General features: G+C 40.3%; 1 protein-coding gene across 5 annotated transcripts in view; it reads right to left on the bottom strand.

Moving 5' to 3' along the window:
• Nucleotides 1–6,731, bottom strand: part of UGP2 (UDP-glucose pyrophosphorylase 2) — a 56,532-nt gene extending 49,801 nt beyond the window's left edge. The window contains exon 1 of one of the 5 annotated variants that reach the window (XM_061210644.1): nt 6,504–6,731. In XM_061210644.1, coding sequence (XP_061066627.1) covers nt 6,504–6,652 — 149 coding nt within the window. In that variant the 5' untranslated portion in view covers nt 6,653–6,731. Of the gene's footprint in view, nt 1–5,520; nt 5,989–6,503 lie in introns of those variants that run through there. The other 4 variants (XM_061210648.1, XM_061210647.1, XM_061210646.1 and 1 more) reach the window with 4 other exon arrangements.
• Between the last annotated feature and the right edge of the window lie 10,479 nt (nt 6,732–17,210).

Raw genomic sequence — 17,210 nt, 5'->3', positions numbered from 1 at the left:
TAGTCACTGTGCCTGGGACAATCCATCAAATTACCCAAGACCAAAATGTCCACAATTCAAACACTATTACACCAAGTTCAAAACATGATAGTTTAGAAAAGAAACTGTAGGCTGTGTAAAAAGGACACCAGTCTAGAAAACCAAGCTTCTAAAGAGATGCCAAGCAATCAAAAGGGTGGTAAGTGAATCATATTTCCACATTCACTAAATCCCAAACCTTCAGAGGATCTCCCCCACAATTTTATTCTAATATTGCTGGGATTTTCTCCACTGGCATAAATTCTGGATATCAGAATGAATCATATTACATAAAGTTAATACAGTCAACTCTTAATTATTCATTTTTACAGATAATCCAGTTAGTTTAACTTTTAAATATTTGTTTATATTAACTTTTCAGTAATGGATATATCTGACTTTTTGGGAACTCCTAATACCTGCACTTCCACAAAAAGTACCAAATTCAACATGGTGGAAACTGGAAAATTACAATATATTATTCTTTGACCCAGAATATTTTCATTATTAGGCCCACTAATTTTCCTCACACAAATTAAGTATCCCATTCTTTTAACTAAAGTCACTACAATTCATAAAGTTACTACAATTTTCTATGAAGAAAAATAAATACACAAAGAATGTGAAGTGAATGTGAACTGATATTACAAGAAAACACCTACTGTCCAAAATTAACATCAATTTCCTTTTAATTTTTCAATTTATCTTCAGAATATTAAAATGGCACTTCCAAGAAGTGTACCAATTAATATTTCTTATTTCTCTAATGTCTAATTTCTTTTTTCCCTGAGTGGGCTTTCACAAATGAAAATCATCCATTTTACTAGAAGAAAGACCCAGTTATCAAGAACAAAGACAATTTAACCAAAGAGATTACAAGATCCATGTTGGAAACAAAGTTTTCATCAGCTCAACTCTTTGAATTTCTTTTAATTTTCCATTTATAACTGTGACTCTGAATTTAACTAAATCCCTGTCTCTCTAGCAACATAGTGAATCCTAAGCTACATCTTTAAAAAATGAGAAGTGTGCCTTAGTCATTGCTTTGCCACCTCTAGTCCTGCCTCAAATCCATGCCACAACCTTCCTGGGCTGAAAACATCCTAGTCATCTAAATAATCAGCAACAGGCTGAATTTAGTCTTAGGATTTGAGAAGAACCAGGCCTAGGCCTGACCTCTACAACCAGGCCCCAGAATGCTTCTCACCCCTGTTACTCATCTGAGACCCCTCCCGTTACACTTAGTTCAGCTAATCTTCCCTGGCTACGTTCCGCTGACCAAACAAGAATCACCAAAAAAAGTCACTAAAAGAGAATTCCAACAAATGGAAAATGTGAAATACTTTTTAAGTGACACAGAGGTACTCAAACGGCTTCCCTTGAAATATAAGAAAGTACTTCAATTTAAGAATATTAAGGGACATTTTTATATAATTTAAGTAGACAAACAGTTTTTAAAAAAGTTCCTCCAGGGACTTTCCTGGCGGTCCAGTGGTTAAGGCTCCACGCTTCACTGCAGGGGGGCGTGGGTTCGATCTCTGGTTGGGGAACTAAGATCCTGCATGCCATGTAGCCAAAAATAATTTTCTTAATAAATAAATAAATAAATAAAATTTTAAAGTTCCTCTAAATTACAGTATAAGTACATAACACTGCCTTAGCTGGCTAGATGACAGTAGGTCCAGTGCCATTTATAAGTTTCAAATCATGTAGGGAGATTGCCCCATAGCTCTCAGAACTTTTGAAAAGCCAAATTCCAAATGGCACTGACTAACATACCTGGCAAAAGTCACAGCTGCTGATGACCCAGCAGGGTCACAGGAGGAGGTGTTACCTCCAACTGTGACAAGGGGCCCTTTCTCATTTAAGCAGTAGTCACATTTATTTAGAAAAACTGTGGGCCCTGCAACAACCCCTGGGATGGAGAAAACTAGCAAATGGAGATGTAATTTCACAGGCAGACAGAAGGTGACCTAAGGGCAGAATACACCAGGCTAGGGAATTAAGCCAGAGATCCAGTAAAGAGTCCTCCTATGAGAAGGAATTCTAAGTGCCTGAGAAACACAGACTTGGGAGATGCCCAAAGCATGTTGAACCTTCTTTTGGCCAAGGAATACATACTGGGAATTCTCCTGCCTATTGACATTAAGTATTTTTATTAATTGAACGTTTCTACCTAATAACTTACAGTCAAAGTGCTTGAGAATGGACATGCCTAGCTTTCCTGTAAAGCAGGGGTCCCCAACCCTGTTAGGAACCGGGTGCACAGCAGGAGGTGAGCGGCAGGCTAGGGAGCAAAGCTTCATCTGCTGCTCCCCATTGCTCGCATTACCCCCTAACCATCACCCGCATTACCACCTGAACCATCCCCCCGCCCCCATTCGTGGAAAAACTGTTTTCCACAAAACCTGTCCCTGGTGCGAAAAAGGTTGAGGACCGCTGCTATAAAGCACATTGCCTAGATTGGAGGGAAGAGATTCAAGCCGAGAATAGCAACCCCAGGTTCCAGGACATTCAAACACGTGTACACAACACACAGGTATAATACCCAGATCTGAATTTCAAGTGCCAACCATAAGGGATACAGGAGAAATCCCAATACAGTACATTGCGTATTGTAAGAGCTCATAATTTTAGTTGTTGATTGGACTGAAACAAAAACTGTCCCCAATTATGTATTCACATCACTGTTCAAGCTTTCCCTTCCAACCCCATACTTTAAAAAAATATATATATCAACTCCCAAGTTGCTGGAGGCCTGAACACCAAACCTGGAATAGGAAAATAAAGAACTGCCATAGGTGCATTGTTTCTGTTTGTGACATGTGGTTATACTTATAGTGGCAATGCTATCCAAAAAGCTACCATCATTTTAAGAAAGGAAAGTAAAATTTACTGGCCATCTAAATGCATTCACGTAATTAATCTCATTTCAGCTTCTCAAAAACCCGTTGGCATAAGTACTAATACCCAATGTCTATATAAGTAGAAACGGAGGTTCAGAAAAGTTGTCTATGATCACCTGTTAGTAACAGGATTCAAACCTAGGTCCATCCCTTTTATCTTTCTCAACATTTATGTTAGAGGTGTTAATAAACTACAGCCAAAAATGTAGGCTAAACTACTAAAAAGTACATGGAAAGTCTGCATTTCTCATTTGTCATCCATGACAGATTCTTTCAGAGCATCCACCACTTCAAGACACTGTATTTCCCCCAGGGATATAATATTATCTTTGCCCACAGAAAACTGACAGTCTAGTTGGAGAAAGAAGCCATTGTTCCTGATAAGTTCTTTAACATAAGAGGCAATAAAAGGTACTGGAAAGGACAAGGGTTTAAGACACATTTATATATGAATTTCAGTGCTTACTAGCTGTGAACTTTGGAATAAGATACTTAAATTTTCTCACCTGTAAGGTCACGATTAAAATCTACTACCTCTCAGGGCTCTTGTGAAGCTTAAATGAGACAACATATGAAAACAGTTTAGAAGCCTAATTTGTTCAATCTTTTCCTTATGAAGTGGCACAAGCTAAGTGTCAATGAGTGGAAATATCAATAAATGCTACAGCAAAGGTCAAACAATTTGATCTTTGCTACCAAAAAAAATTCAAAAACAAAAATCCCAACGCTTACACTTAAAAACTGATCTGTGGAGACAGCAGAATCATTACCCAATAAAGTTTATCACTGATCAATGCAGCAAAGTTAATTAAACATACAGAGAGTTTACACTTGAAGTACAAATTTAAACAATGATAAACAGGAGCAAAATCATGTTAAAAAAATTTTTGGAGGGGAGAAGTGTCATCTTTTTGTGCAAAATTGCCAATTTAAAAAGAAAACTACCACTTAGAGCAAATTGGATGGCAATTAAATGCCATGTTGGATTGAATCATGGAAAAGTAGTCTAGGTCTGTAGTTTAGTTAATAGTAATGTACTTGTGATAATTTCTTAGTTTTGACATATGTGCAACTTTTCTATAAATCTCAAGATAAAAAGCTGATTTTTTTTAAAAAGTGGATGACAAGGGAAAGGAATAACAACATACACAGGTATTGCCACTTTATTTAGAATCTCCTGAAAACAATTAGCCATTAACAAACAGCAAAGGATGTGACATTAGTCAACACGCACCACCTCTGTAGGCTGCTCTAAAGCATAACAACGAGGAACACCTGGAGTTTAATAATATTCTTAACTTTTAAAGAGAAGTGACTTGTCCACTTTTCTCTAGCATATTATTGCAATACTGGCTTGCTGGTAATTAAATATTGTTGTTGTTACAAAATCCAGCAAACTTCTGACAGTTACCTCTACTTTCTATTCTTGACTAAGACATTTATTCAACCTGAACAGAAGCATCTCTTACCACATACAAGGCATAGCATGAATTTAAAAGTCTAATGACAAGTGACATTTCTGAGCTTAGTGCTAAAGGCAGACATACGTGTCCCATCTGTTTTCATAATAATGCAGGCAAATTCTCTTACTTTATTATACAAAACTCAAAGAAGAGTTAATAGAGTGATGTAAAACCTACTAGGGCATTTTTATGCTCAGGGCCAAATGATGGCCATTACTGACACAATTTTTTTAAGTACATTACATTTATTGAGAGCCACATTAAGTGGTTGTGAACTTTACTAGCTGTGTGTTCAGCAAGATGGCCGAAGCTTTCACACTGTGGGGTCTGCAAGAAAAGGGTTTACTTGCATACCAGAAGGCAAATCTTATGCTACAAATTGATGACATAGGTCTAAGGTAGCACCAATTTCAATGTGTACACGTTACACACACACATACACACAATGTTACTGCTTAACTCAGTTGAGAGGCATTCCCTAAACCTTTTTTAACACACATGTAGAATTTAGAGAACAATTTCCTAATTTGAAAGAAACCTTAATAATATTTACAGATTTCAAAGAAGGGAAAAAAATAAACACAGCAATGCAGCAAAGTCATTTCTCCTGCTGAAATGACCTCCAGCTTCTACGAGCTATTCCCGGTTTCGCAATAAACGAATCTGAGACTCAGACCACGTACACACAGACGGAGAAGCTGAGAACGCTAAAGCTTCCGCAACAGTCCTGGCTAAACCCACCTGCCTTTCCTCAGCCCTCTCAGTTCCCCTTCCCGTCCGCACCCAGAGTTACCTTGACTTCGACCCGGAAAAGAGAACAGGGATTAATCAGCAGCCAAAATCCTGTTTTATCATCATTTACAGCCCCTATCCCAGGGAGCCAGAGTGCTACTAACCTGATTTCAGGGAGGCAGAACTAAATGCAGCAGAGTACAGGGGTATAAATTATACGTATCTGAAACGCCAACCCAGCAGCTCAAGACAGCTCAAATGTCAATTTAACGAAAAGGGTTTCGCAAATAGTACCTCAAATGAACATTTCCACTTCCAAACCACCCACCAACCTCTCGACTGCCAGTACCCAAATTCGGTACTGCTAAAGCAACCCGGGAGAAAAAAGAAGCGTGTCTTACCTTGTACAAATCTCGACATTTTAGGGATTTATTAAAATACTCTGGCCTATATATATATGTATATATATATATATTCAAAAGCCTAGAGGAGTCACGCTATGGGCAGGTCTCTCTTCCACCCCTGCTTTAACAACCGACGAGTTCCTTCTCCTCTTCCTATGTTTTGCCACTTAAGGGAGTATTTATTCAAAGCGGCTAAAACTGTCTCAAAAAAAAGAAAAAAAAACCACCCAGGAAAACCTTCCGCACTTCCAAAAGACAGAAACTTGGTGCGACCGAGTCTGCTCGGAACTCCAGGCTACACTGCACCCTTGACACAAATGAGGGCCAGCTGGAGGCTCCCGGAAAAGGTAATATCACACGAACTTTAATTTCATCAATGAAAGAGGCGGATCTAGAGCGGCTACTTCACTGCCCTCCGGAGCAGCACGGCCGCAGGCACAGGCGGGCCGCACCCCCGATTCCCCCTCCCCTCTCTGCCGTCCGGCCTCCGGACAGTTCCCCGGGAAACTCGGGCCAACGGCGGTCCCCGCCCTGCAGGGATCGGGAGGCGGGGGAGGCAGGCACAGGGGGGGCGATTCAACCATTTCTACCCGCCCATCAACGTCCTGGGACTAAGAGGCGCTCGGCGCGCGGGCGGGCCGGCGGGGGCCTCCAGACCAACGCCTCCCTGCTGCGAGCGGCGGCAACCCTGCAGCGGCTTTTTCCCGGGAGGGGCCGAAGGCTACCACGCCCCTCCCCCGCAGCGGACACTGGGAGGCCACCCGCGAGGGGAGAGCCGACTCCGAGGGACAGGAGCCCGGGAGGGCCCGCCCCAAGCCTCACACATTCTAGTTCCTCCTGGCCGAACCCCAAGTTGGGCCTCCGGGGCCAAAGCTGGTCAGGCAGAGGGGCTCTACACGCCTCAGAGAGGGAAACACACTCGCCCAAGGGGTGGTGGGAAGCCCGCCCCGGCCCCTCCCCAAACCGCCACAGAGACCCACCTTCCTCCTCTTCCTTTAGCAGCTGGGAAATTGGGGGCGTTTATGGCGCGCCTGGAAGAAGGCTCGCAGGCTGAGAGAATGTCACCTCTGAGGCAACCTTCTCTCTCCCCCTCTCCCCTCACACATGCACACCTTGAATCCCTCACCATTGGTCGCAGCCCAGCTTCTGACCTCCGTCCACCGGGCTGCAGGATCCCGCAACCCAAAACCCCCACTTTCTCCCAAACACCTCCCCTCCCCCTCCATTTGGAGCAGCCCCCCTCACGGCGGAAATGTCCCCGCTGCGCAGACAGACAGGAGCAGCCGCCAGTCAGGAGCCGAGGCGGATTCAGGGCCTGGCCAATGAGACGCGCGGGGGTGGCAGGGGGCGGGACGTATGCGGCCAGAGGCAGCCGGGCGGAGGTGGGCTCTGTGCCCGAGCACGAGCACTAGCACTAGCACGAGCCCGAGCCCGAGCCCGAGCCCGGATCCCGCGCGCGTTCGGGCTGCGCCTCCAGCGGCTGGGCCAGGGGTGTTTCACCAGTAGAACTCCCAGCCTTCCACAGATACTTCAGCAAGGGAGACAATCTGAAGCACGAGTGGTTATTTTTGTAGTGCTTAAAAATGTTTCCGCTTACCAGAGACTGAAGCTAGATATCTATCGGGCGAGTAGAGCCGGAGCACCCCGCGCAACTACCCCGAGAGAGCCCAGGCCCTTCTCGGTAGACACAAACTCTACCCACACATCTGGTCTCGGAAGGGTGAAGATGCGTTAAAGAGTAAGAGTAAGCAGTTGGATGTGTGGGACTTAACTAACAGGAGGAGGAATTTAGGGCATCGAAGAAAACGCCAAGCGAAGGCTCTCACACCAGAACCACCACCCCGGTTCCTATTCCTGTAGAGGTTTCCGCAGTGTTAGGCGTTTACTTTTCTGATAAAAGGGGAAATGGCTTAAGTTACCCCTCAAGAGGTGCTTTCCTTTTAATAGATTTTTGAAGCCCTCAAGGAAAGAGGATGTTAAAAGAACGTTTGCAGTGAGTCGGGGACTACAAGAGGGCCAGCGCAGCGCCCGCTAAATCGCACCTGATGTTGCCAACCCCACCTACCTGTATGACCCAGTGCGCCTGTTATTGGGTGTATCTCAGACTTTACAATTCATGACTAAAGCCGCCTGCATCAGGACAAATGAATTGTCAGCGCTCTGTTTAGGTGTCTCCAGTAAACCATGTCATTCTAGAAGAGTTTGAGGCCTTGGACAACACTAATCAACCAAGGTAAAGTGAGAATTTTTAAATGGCTCATTCTGTAAACAAATTATTTTTTTAGGGCTGTGTATTCGTATGGAAATGTTATTGAAGTAACACAGAAAAGGCCAGTGATTCATTTGTCATGCTGGAGAATGATAACCCTTGGTACTATATTTCTTATGTGAAATCCAAAAAGATCACACCCAAAAACCGCTCAGCGATAAAACTGATTTCCCCAAAGAAGTGTGTAAAATCCAAATGTCTACATTTTAATAGCAGCATTTGGAGACTGAAGATCTTGATCAGAATCTCCACATTCTTTGTGTACAGTAGAGAAATTGTTCCAGCACTGAATAAGCAGTATTTATCCATCCATCAGCGTTAACACCAAAATAAAATGCTACCAAAAGATTTGAGCCCCATAGGGTTGCTTAGCCTACAAATGATAAAGCTGAAGAGTAGTGAAGAGTCTTTAATTATACAAGGTTTAAGAAGGATGATCAGTTATTTCCTACCTACACAAAAGATTAAGGGAGAGGAAGTACGTTTTAATTGCAGCAAGACTATTTGGTAAAACCTAAGAATGACATCTTGATTTATGAGCGATTATATATTGAGATATAGTACCAAAGGATGTGTACATTTGCTGCCTCAAGAGATCTCCAAAAAGTAACTACCTGTCTTCAGGGGTTAGGTCTATATCAATTCAGAGGCTGGCTCTTAGAGAAGTAGCACTCTAGAAGCTATATTCTCAAATATTATTTCAAATAGTGCCCTGTAAAATGGAATTTCTTTACACAGTGGTTTACATTTAAATGCTGAACCCCCAAACATTTTGTAAAAGAACCTCCCACTACCTCAGAGCCACTAGAAACAATCTCACTTGGCAGATCACGTGGGATTAAGGAGGAAAGATCATGGCCGTGGAGAAGTTTCAAGTGTGCTTAAAAGGCTGTTGTCTATTTCTGAAATATATTTATACATTTTAATATCTGAAAAATCACTTTGTGTGTGTGTGTATGAGATCCCTTTTTTTCATAATACACTACTGTGGAATTTTCCTTCAAGGTGCATGAGGTTGCTATCTGTGGCATTAGAAATTTGTAATGTGGATAGATAGATTTACAGATGAAACCTTTGCAGAAACTTGGGGAGGGGGGCAGAATCTAAAGGAAGATGAAATGGGGGCCTGGGAAGGAATGTGTGTACAGTTATGGGTTGGAATGAGATGGATTGTAAACTAAAAAGCCTGAAAGCCAGTTTTTCGCTGGTACTATATATTACCATCCAAGGATGATATACATTCTGCCTATAATTTTCTCATTCCTTCTTTATACTTCCCAATAGAAACATGAGAAAATTCAGTTTAATTTACCCAGTTCCATGTCCTGGGATGTATAACAACCTTGCCATATCTTTTTCTTTAGATGGGAACATTCTATCAACACAAGGAAACGATGGCTACTGCCCTATTTCTAAGCATCCTTTTTGGTGCCTTTTTAGATTTAATGCTTGGCACAATGTCTGGTACATAGCAAGCACTCAATAAGTGTATTCTGAATGACCAGTTTAGTGCCACTAAATCTTTTTAACTTGCAGTGTTGTATCCTGTTCGCTCCTCTTTGAGAGCTGTAAATAAGATTAAATTTATAATTTATATTTAGAGGTAAAGAATTTTTAAGTTTCAGTTATTTCCACCTAGAATGTGAACTTGGGCCAAGTATAAGAGTAATAGCAGGAAATGCAACGCCCTGATGACTTTACAGTAAGCTTTGCTGACTACCCACCATGAGCATTATCCAATACGGGGTGGTTTAGAAATTACTAAAGTATGAAATAAGTGTACAGATCAGCAATGTGTGTGGTCTTTTAATTTTTTTCTTGTCTATCGTACCCCCTTTTCCCCACACACAAGAAAATAAAGCAGTGCAGTTTTGGAGAACATGTCAGAGACATAAAAATTTCTATGTCATGCACTAAGTGTTTAGCCGAGAGACCAGGCAACAACTATACACTAAACTGTTGCCCACGCTCAATATTGGCTCCCATCTGTATCCATCTAAATCCTAGACCACCCACTGAAAGAAGAAAAAGGGGGCTACTATTAGTCAGAAGTTGCCAGTTACTGACTAGACCTAACAATAGGGCATTTTACTTGAGTCAAAAGGTAACCAAACAGGGTTAACTGGAAAAAGATATCAAGTAATATCTGTGAGACAGACTACTAAATGAATGAGTAGTCTAAAAAATGAATGATGTTTCCAAATACTTGAGAAAGACTTCATTCTTTCCTGTTGCCAACACCCTGTTAATGAATCAGGAAGTTTTCGGAAACAAGTTGTGAATTTCAATTATTTCAATTATATCCTTCCATTTATTCACAGTACGATTTTTTTAAATTACATTTGAAGGTTATTTAAGTTTATATCAAAACAGTAGCAATTATTTCAAATAAGATGTTTTAAAAAACAGGGTTGTCTCACATTACAGATAATTATCTAATGAGTTGATAAACCAATCTTCTGAGTAGTCTTAAAAGTCATTAGGCTCACAAAAATGCAGTTTAACCACATGTGTTATCTTGTTCATGCTTATCAATAATTTCCCTCTGGGTTCTCCTTTGAAAGTTGCATAGAAGGCAGGTCTTTACTATGTTGTCTCCTGTTACTCTTGTTCTGCACTTGCCCGGAGGAGAATGTTGTTGACAAATGGTGATGCCCATAAATTGTTGTATGTCAGTCATGTGCCAAACTGCATCTACAGAGCCCCCCCTTGATTATAGAGGCAGAGTGAGTAGGCCTAGGAATAACCATAAAGAAACAGTCTGTATTCCCTCAGAGTTTGTAATAAACATAGATCGTTATGTAATCATAATTTGGAAAAACAAAAAAAACTCACTATGAAATAATACATCTCTTGCTAAACTCATAAGATAGAATATTATACTGCTTTTCTAAGGTGACATATGCATAGATGATGAAGTTACTTATTCTTAGTGACTGAAATCCTCATAGAGAAGAGCTGTTAAATAGAAAAATATTCAGTTTAATCCTATTTTTTTCTTCCTCTTTCAACCATATTAAAGATTCCCTGTTGTGCATTCCATCAAACATCTTTTGATGGTTTCCCAAACATCTCTGCTTGGGTCTAGCTTATTAAATTTCCTGCCAGTGCCACCACTGGGAAGGAAGGAATAAAGAACTTCTGTTCCCTAACTTAGTCTCAGGAAATTTATTTTAAGCATTTCACACCCACCACCCTAACTAAATATTAAAGAGAAGATCCTCAAGATTATTCTTTGGATGAAGCCTAAATAACTGGGTAATTATAACATCTTGACTTCAGCCCAGAGAAATCCATTTGGACTTCCAGAACTGTAAGAGAATAAATATATGTTGTTATAAACCACCAGGTTTGTGGTAATTTGTTTCAGCAGCCATAGGAAACTAATAGAGTCACCATTCATGAGGAACATTGCACAAATAGGTGATAAAAATTATTTTAAATGATTTCTTTTGCAACCATTCAAAAATGTATAATGGTTGATATTCTATTCAAAGAATCTAACAGCTCTTTTTATTGACAAACAATGATGAAACATGACATGATAAGGCAAATGGATTTTGAATCCAGCTGAACTTTTTTCTACCAAGTACTTTAAAATAATGATGAAGCTTTAATTTGTAAAACACATGTGCATTGTTGGATCAATCAGACCAAAACTACGTTGGATGCCAGTAAAAGAGCACATCAGCTGCAAACAATCAGAAGTATCTGATGTCTGTGAAGTCAGAGTTTCAGAACCATCAGAGCTGCACCATCCAGGAGCTCCATGCTGGCTGCAGTGTGCTGAGCACAGCCAAGGACGTATTCTACCATCTGGACATCTACTTCAGCAGCCAACTGCCGAGCATACTACTATGCTTGGATAAGAGGCCTGTGGAACTACTGGACATTATTCATCATCCATTCCACCTGTAGAGACTGTTCATCTTGGGCCATCCTCTGAGAAAGCCTGCAAGAAGCTGGAGGCAACAAGCCCAGGGAGTCCCAACTGCCTGCCCCAGGCCTGAAAGGCTTAATATCATGCTTCACAGCTGTAAGCCATTCAAACCATAGAATTAGAAAATTCTGGTCTATATTACCGCCCCACCACTGCTGGGCAGCACACCAAGAAAATGAGAATTTGGAGCAGAGAGCAGTGCTGGGAGGAAGAGAGAAGCTATTCTCAATTATCAATGACTTTTGAAAAGAATTTTACAGAGAAAACGTTAGAGGTTGACAAACCTACTGAAGTGCTGGCTTTGCATGGATCTGTTCAGTAACAAATTAAAAACTAAGATTATTCAAATAATAGAAATAAATTTATTGAAGACTACTGTCTGAATTTTGAGCATCACAGACAGATTCAGAGACTTTAAGTTGTTTGATAATGTAAGCCTTTCTAACACAGACCAGCATGGGATGGAGACCAGATAAAGGCACAAATGGAGTAACAGGATAAGGAAAGAAAGAAGGATCCGGATAGACCAAAACTTTCCTTAAACCATGTTAACTTGAGGGTTTTACCATTTTCCTAGTGAGAAGGAATAAAACAATACTAATTATTTGAAATTTTTGTATGTATGTGTGTGTGCATATATATGTATATGTACACCTATATACATATATATGTGGGTATACATTACATATGTCCATGTTTATTTATAATTTATATCCTTTCTTATTCCAAAAAGAATTTGAGGCCAAGACATATATATTCTTGATTAAGTTCATTGCTTAGTAAATTGCATAATGTATAATTCATTCTTTAGTGGAAATTCAGTTTTGTCATTCTCATCTAATCCTTTTTGTTGTCTGTAAATAGTCATGTTAAAGAACCGCTTTAGGCATTATTTTTTTATTTTTTTTAAATTTTTTAATTTTTAGTCTTTTATTCTTCTTTACATCTTTATTGGAGTATAATTGCTTTACAATGGTGTGTTAGTTTCTGCTTTATAACAAAGTGAATCAGCTATACATATACATATATCCCCATATCTCCTCCCTCTTGTGTCTCCCTCCCACCCTCCCTACCCCACCCCTCTAGGTGGTCACAAAGCACCGAGCTGATCTCCCTGTGCTATGTGGCTGCTTCCCACTAGCTATCTATTTTACATTTGGTAGTGTATATATGTCCATAGGCATTATTTTTTAAATGGCTTTTTCTCAATATAGTGAACCCAAATAACAGTCTAGATTCTAGGGTCCAGAGAGATTTAGGAAGTAAGCAGAATTCCTTGTTGTATAGGTAGATATACTAGATTAGGTATGTTATACATTACAGTTGAGCCTTGAACAACATGGTGGTGGCGGGGGAAGGGGCGCTCACCCCACCTGCGCAGTGGAAAATCTGACTACTGCTATTTCTGCCCCAAAAACAAAGGAGTAGGAAGCTGAAACAATTTAGATAGAATCAGGACTGAAACCCTAGTTCTTAAGATTCTACCTATTGTGATCTCTAATTGAACACAAACTCTCCCCCACACTTAATTAATTTAAAGATCTGTAGAATGAAAATAAAGGTACTATATTTATTGAAAAAAATCTCTGTACAAATGGGCCCCTCCAATTCAAACCCCTGTTCAAGGATCAACTGTACATCATCAGTCTCTAAAGCTGTAAATACTGAAGTCCCTTCAGAAGAATCACTACAAAATATGTACCATCATCCAAGGGTTTTTCTGTTTGTTTTAATTTATTGGGTTTTTTTTCTGTATCAGGTTCTCATAACAGTATTGGTTTCTAGAGAGGCAGAAGAGTATATTGGAAAAAGCAGACTTTAGAAAACAGCCTGTTTTTTTATTTTGAGTTCTGCCACTTAGAACCTGAAAACCCTGGATAAATTACTTGGTTAACTTTATGAGCCTTAGTTTCCTCACTTAAAGATGAGAATAACAACTAATATCCTGTCTTGCCTCCTACAGAGTTATCATAAAGATCATCTCACTCAGTGTTGGCAGGGTATGAGTGATGATGATGATTTCAACTGATGACTTCCTGTATTGCCTTGCCGTAACATTAATCTCGTTAGTGTTATTACTTGATTGTAATTACTTATTAAACATCTATTTTTGCTCCACCGACTGTAAGCTCTTTGAGGGCAAGGACCATATCTATCTTGCATCCCCAGATCATATCACAGTGTTTGGCACATAATAGGCAATCAAAATAAACTAGTTGAATGAATTATCAAGTGAGATATTTATGAATGAACTTTAAAAGCTGTAGAGTGCTATATTGGTCTATATTAGAGTTTTCCCATTATTTCTTCAGGAAACATGTTTGGGATGGCAAATAGTCGACTTATAAATTTACTTTTAGAACACTAAGGCATTTCAAAACAAGTTTGTTGTGATAGAGTGTTTGCAAAGATGGCCACAATTCTTCCCATCCCTGTGCCCTGATCCTTTGCAACGTCACTTTGTCACTCCTCCCATTAAGAGGTGAGTCTTTTCCCCCTACGCCTTAAATCTGTGTTGGTCTGGTGACTTTCTTTGATCGATAGAATGAGGCAGAAGTGATGTTGTGTGATGTCCAAGCCTTAGCCTTAAGAAGCTTTTCAGCCTTTAGTCTCCCCTGTTGGAGTGCTGCCCTGAGACCACCATATGAAGAAGCCCGTTCTAACTTACTAGAAAATGACAGCCCACCTGAAGTAGAAACAAATTTTTCCAGTTGAGATCCCCTAGACCACCAGCATTAACTGCCAGACATGCCTTGGAGCCCAATGAGTCAAACTGGCCATATGAGTGACCCAGATAAAACCAGTAGAAGAATTGCCCAGCTAAGCTATATCCAATACATGTATTGTTACACAGTACAATGTAACTGATAGACCCATAAATGTAGTGTCAAGGAAAAATCAAACCATGCTCATTTACTCTTTGTTTAGCCTCAGAACTGCCCTTAATCTTTTCACACTGGGACTGTGTTTTTCAGCCCACTCATTTGTCACCTCTAAACTCTATTCTACAAATCCTGAGAAGAGATTTCCTTTGATCACTTTTCTTGTTAAATCAGTGTCCCTGCGCTTAGAGATCTGCCTTACAGCTAGAGCTTTTGAGATTCTTTAAGTGGAAAAAGATAGGTTTGGTTTTTAAAATGTATTTTTAAACATAATTTTAAATATATTGCTTTGAAGATTCATGGTGTATACAAGGGTATTTCTTGCAGTGTCTTAATAGTAAAAATGAAGATACAACTCAAATGGACTAATAGAAGAGTAGTTAAATTATAATAGATATGTTTAAAATCAATATAAAAGGATACTGTCAGTCATTAAAAGATGTGGTGGTTGTACTGATATATATATTGACGTGAAAAAAATTCCTTTTATCTTAAGTGAGGGAAAAAAATCCAATTTCATATCTCAATTAAATCTCATTTCCCCTGCACCCATTATTTTTGCTCAGTCTTTACTTGAGACTCCAGGAACCTGCAGTGGAGGGGGAAGCATGGTCTGCATTTTCATTCATCTTTCCTCTCCTTCTGGTGGTAGTTCCCCAGGAGTTGGGAGACTGGAGGAAAAATGGGGAAGAGTGATAAATCTCTCTTTAGTTCACTGGGTTTGCAGTTATAGTTCTTTGTTGGTTTTTACTGCTTTACTTCTATATGGCAGAGATGCAAATGCCAGCTTTCTAATGTGGCATTTATATGATTTGTGGGGACAGGAGGGTGCTTGCAAAGCCTTCCAGCCATGCAGTTCCCCGACCTGGGAGATCTGGTGCAAACTTGACTTCTTTCACCCTGCCTCAGCTCTTACAACTGGTAATACAACCCACAGACTCTTGCTACAAGGATCCCCTTACCCAAAGATTGCTCACTTAGATGCAACTTTAGCAAAATGACTTAAACCCTGCTACCTTCCAAGGAGTCTATTGGCTAATGAGAATATCCTACTTCCTTGCCACACCGAATAGTCTGATAACATACTTCTCCTCTGCTTCCTACTTTCCACCTTGCCATCTCTTTCATTTCTCCTTTCTCCACTTAAAGTAGTACTGGGCAGATCAACAAGAAGGCTACCTAAAAAATATCCAACAGTTGAGGTTGATGTTGGTCTTCCCTTCTTATGAGAAGTGATTTTCGGTCTTCATACCTCACCTAGTTTGGGAGGTAGAAGGAAACCCACTTCCCTGCTCCCCATGGAAAAGGTGCTGTACTCTGGCCTACAATGATGCTGACAATTTCTGTTTTCAGCATCCTTCCTCAATCTTCTAGTCATAGACACTGGGGATAGGTGGGGAAGGGCTGGGGTTGGAAGTGGCAAAGCTCCAATTATTGAAGCTTTCTCTTTAAAATGAAAAATACTTAACACCTCTTTGTGCTCAGCTTGACATATCACCAACTCCGGGGCAATGCCATAAATCCCACTCAAATCCTATGATGTTTGAAAAAAAGATTTCAGGAAACAGAAAAATTCAAGGGGTGGAAATAATTAAATAGTAAAATAAAGTGTGAAGGAAAATGAGTTTTCAGATAAAATGTGTTTATGAAAAACAGAACTGGATGACTTAAACCATTTTATTTTTCACATTCATATGAAATTTCAGAGCCCAGTTTCATTCATTTATTCATTCAACAAATATTCATTGAACACCTACATGAACCAGGCACTAGTAGGTCGTGGGTTTATGATAGTGAAGTTGATAGAGAAGTTCCTGACCTAAGTGGGGGTGACAGACTATAAACAAGTAAATAAAATAATAATTAGTTAAATACTGCGGGTTGAATGAAAAGCTATGAAGGAAATAAACAGAGTGCTGTGATCCAGAATACGAGGGAGCATTAATATAGCAAGGTGGTCAAGAAAAGCCCTCTGAGAGGTGGCATTTACACTGCTGCCAGTGGGGGCTCAAATCCAACCCACACGGCGCTCTCCAGAAGGGTACCTTTTCCTAATTCACTTAGAAGCCATGTGTGGGTTAACATGGAGGCTCTGAACATTTAAGCCAAAACCTGAAGGATAAAAAGGAGTCGGCCATATAAAGACCTGAGGAGAAATACACCAGATAGATAGAATAGCAATTATAGAGGCTCTGAGATAGAAAGAGCACTGTGTGTTCTAGGAGATGACAGGAAGCTGGAGGGAGGAAATAAGTGAGTGAAGAGTGGCAAGAGGCAAGAGATGAGTCTGTAGAATTAGGGAGGAATCAGACCTGCAGGGCTGGCTGTATAGATTTTGGATTTTATCCTATCCTTCATTTAAAGCAGGGAACTGACATGATCTGATTTACATTTTTTATAGAGTATAGAGCTATATTTTGAAGGCAGAAATAACAGGAATTGGTGATGAACTGGATGAAGGGAGAATCGGATGAGGAGGGAGGAGTCATGAGGAGTGAATTAAAAAGGAAGAGTCAAGGGCGGCAGTTCATCATATCACCAGTCACTGAGATGGTCAAGGCTGAGGGAATCCAGATTTAGGGAGAAAATTCATTTT

The sequence above is a fragment of the Eubalaena glacialis genome, chromosome 14, assembly GCF_028564815.1.
Source record: "Eubalaena glacialis isolate mEubGla1 chromosome 14, mEubGla1.1.hap2.+ XY, whole genome shotgun sequence".
Classification (NCBI taxonomy): Eukaryota; Metazoa; Chordata; class Mammalia; order Artiodactyla; family Balaenidae; genus Eubalaena; species Eubalaena glacialis.
Note: the sequence above shows the minus strand (reverse complement) of the source record. Positions and strands in the feature narration are given on the sequence as shown.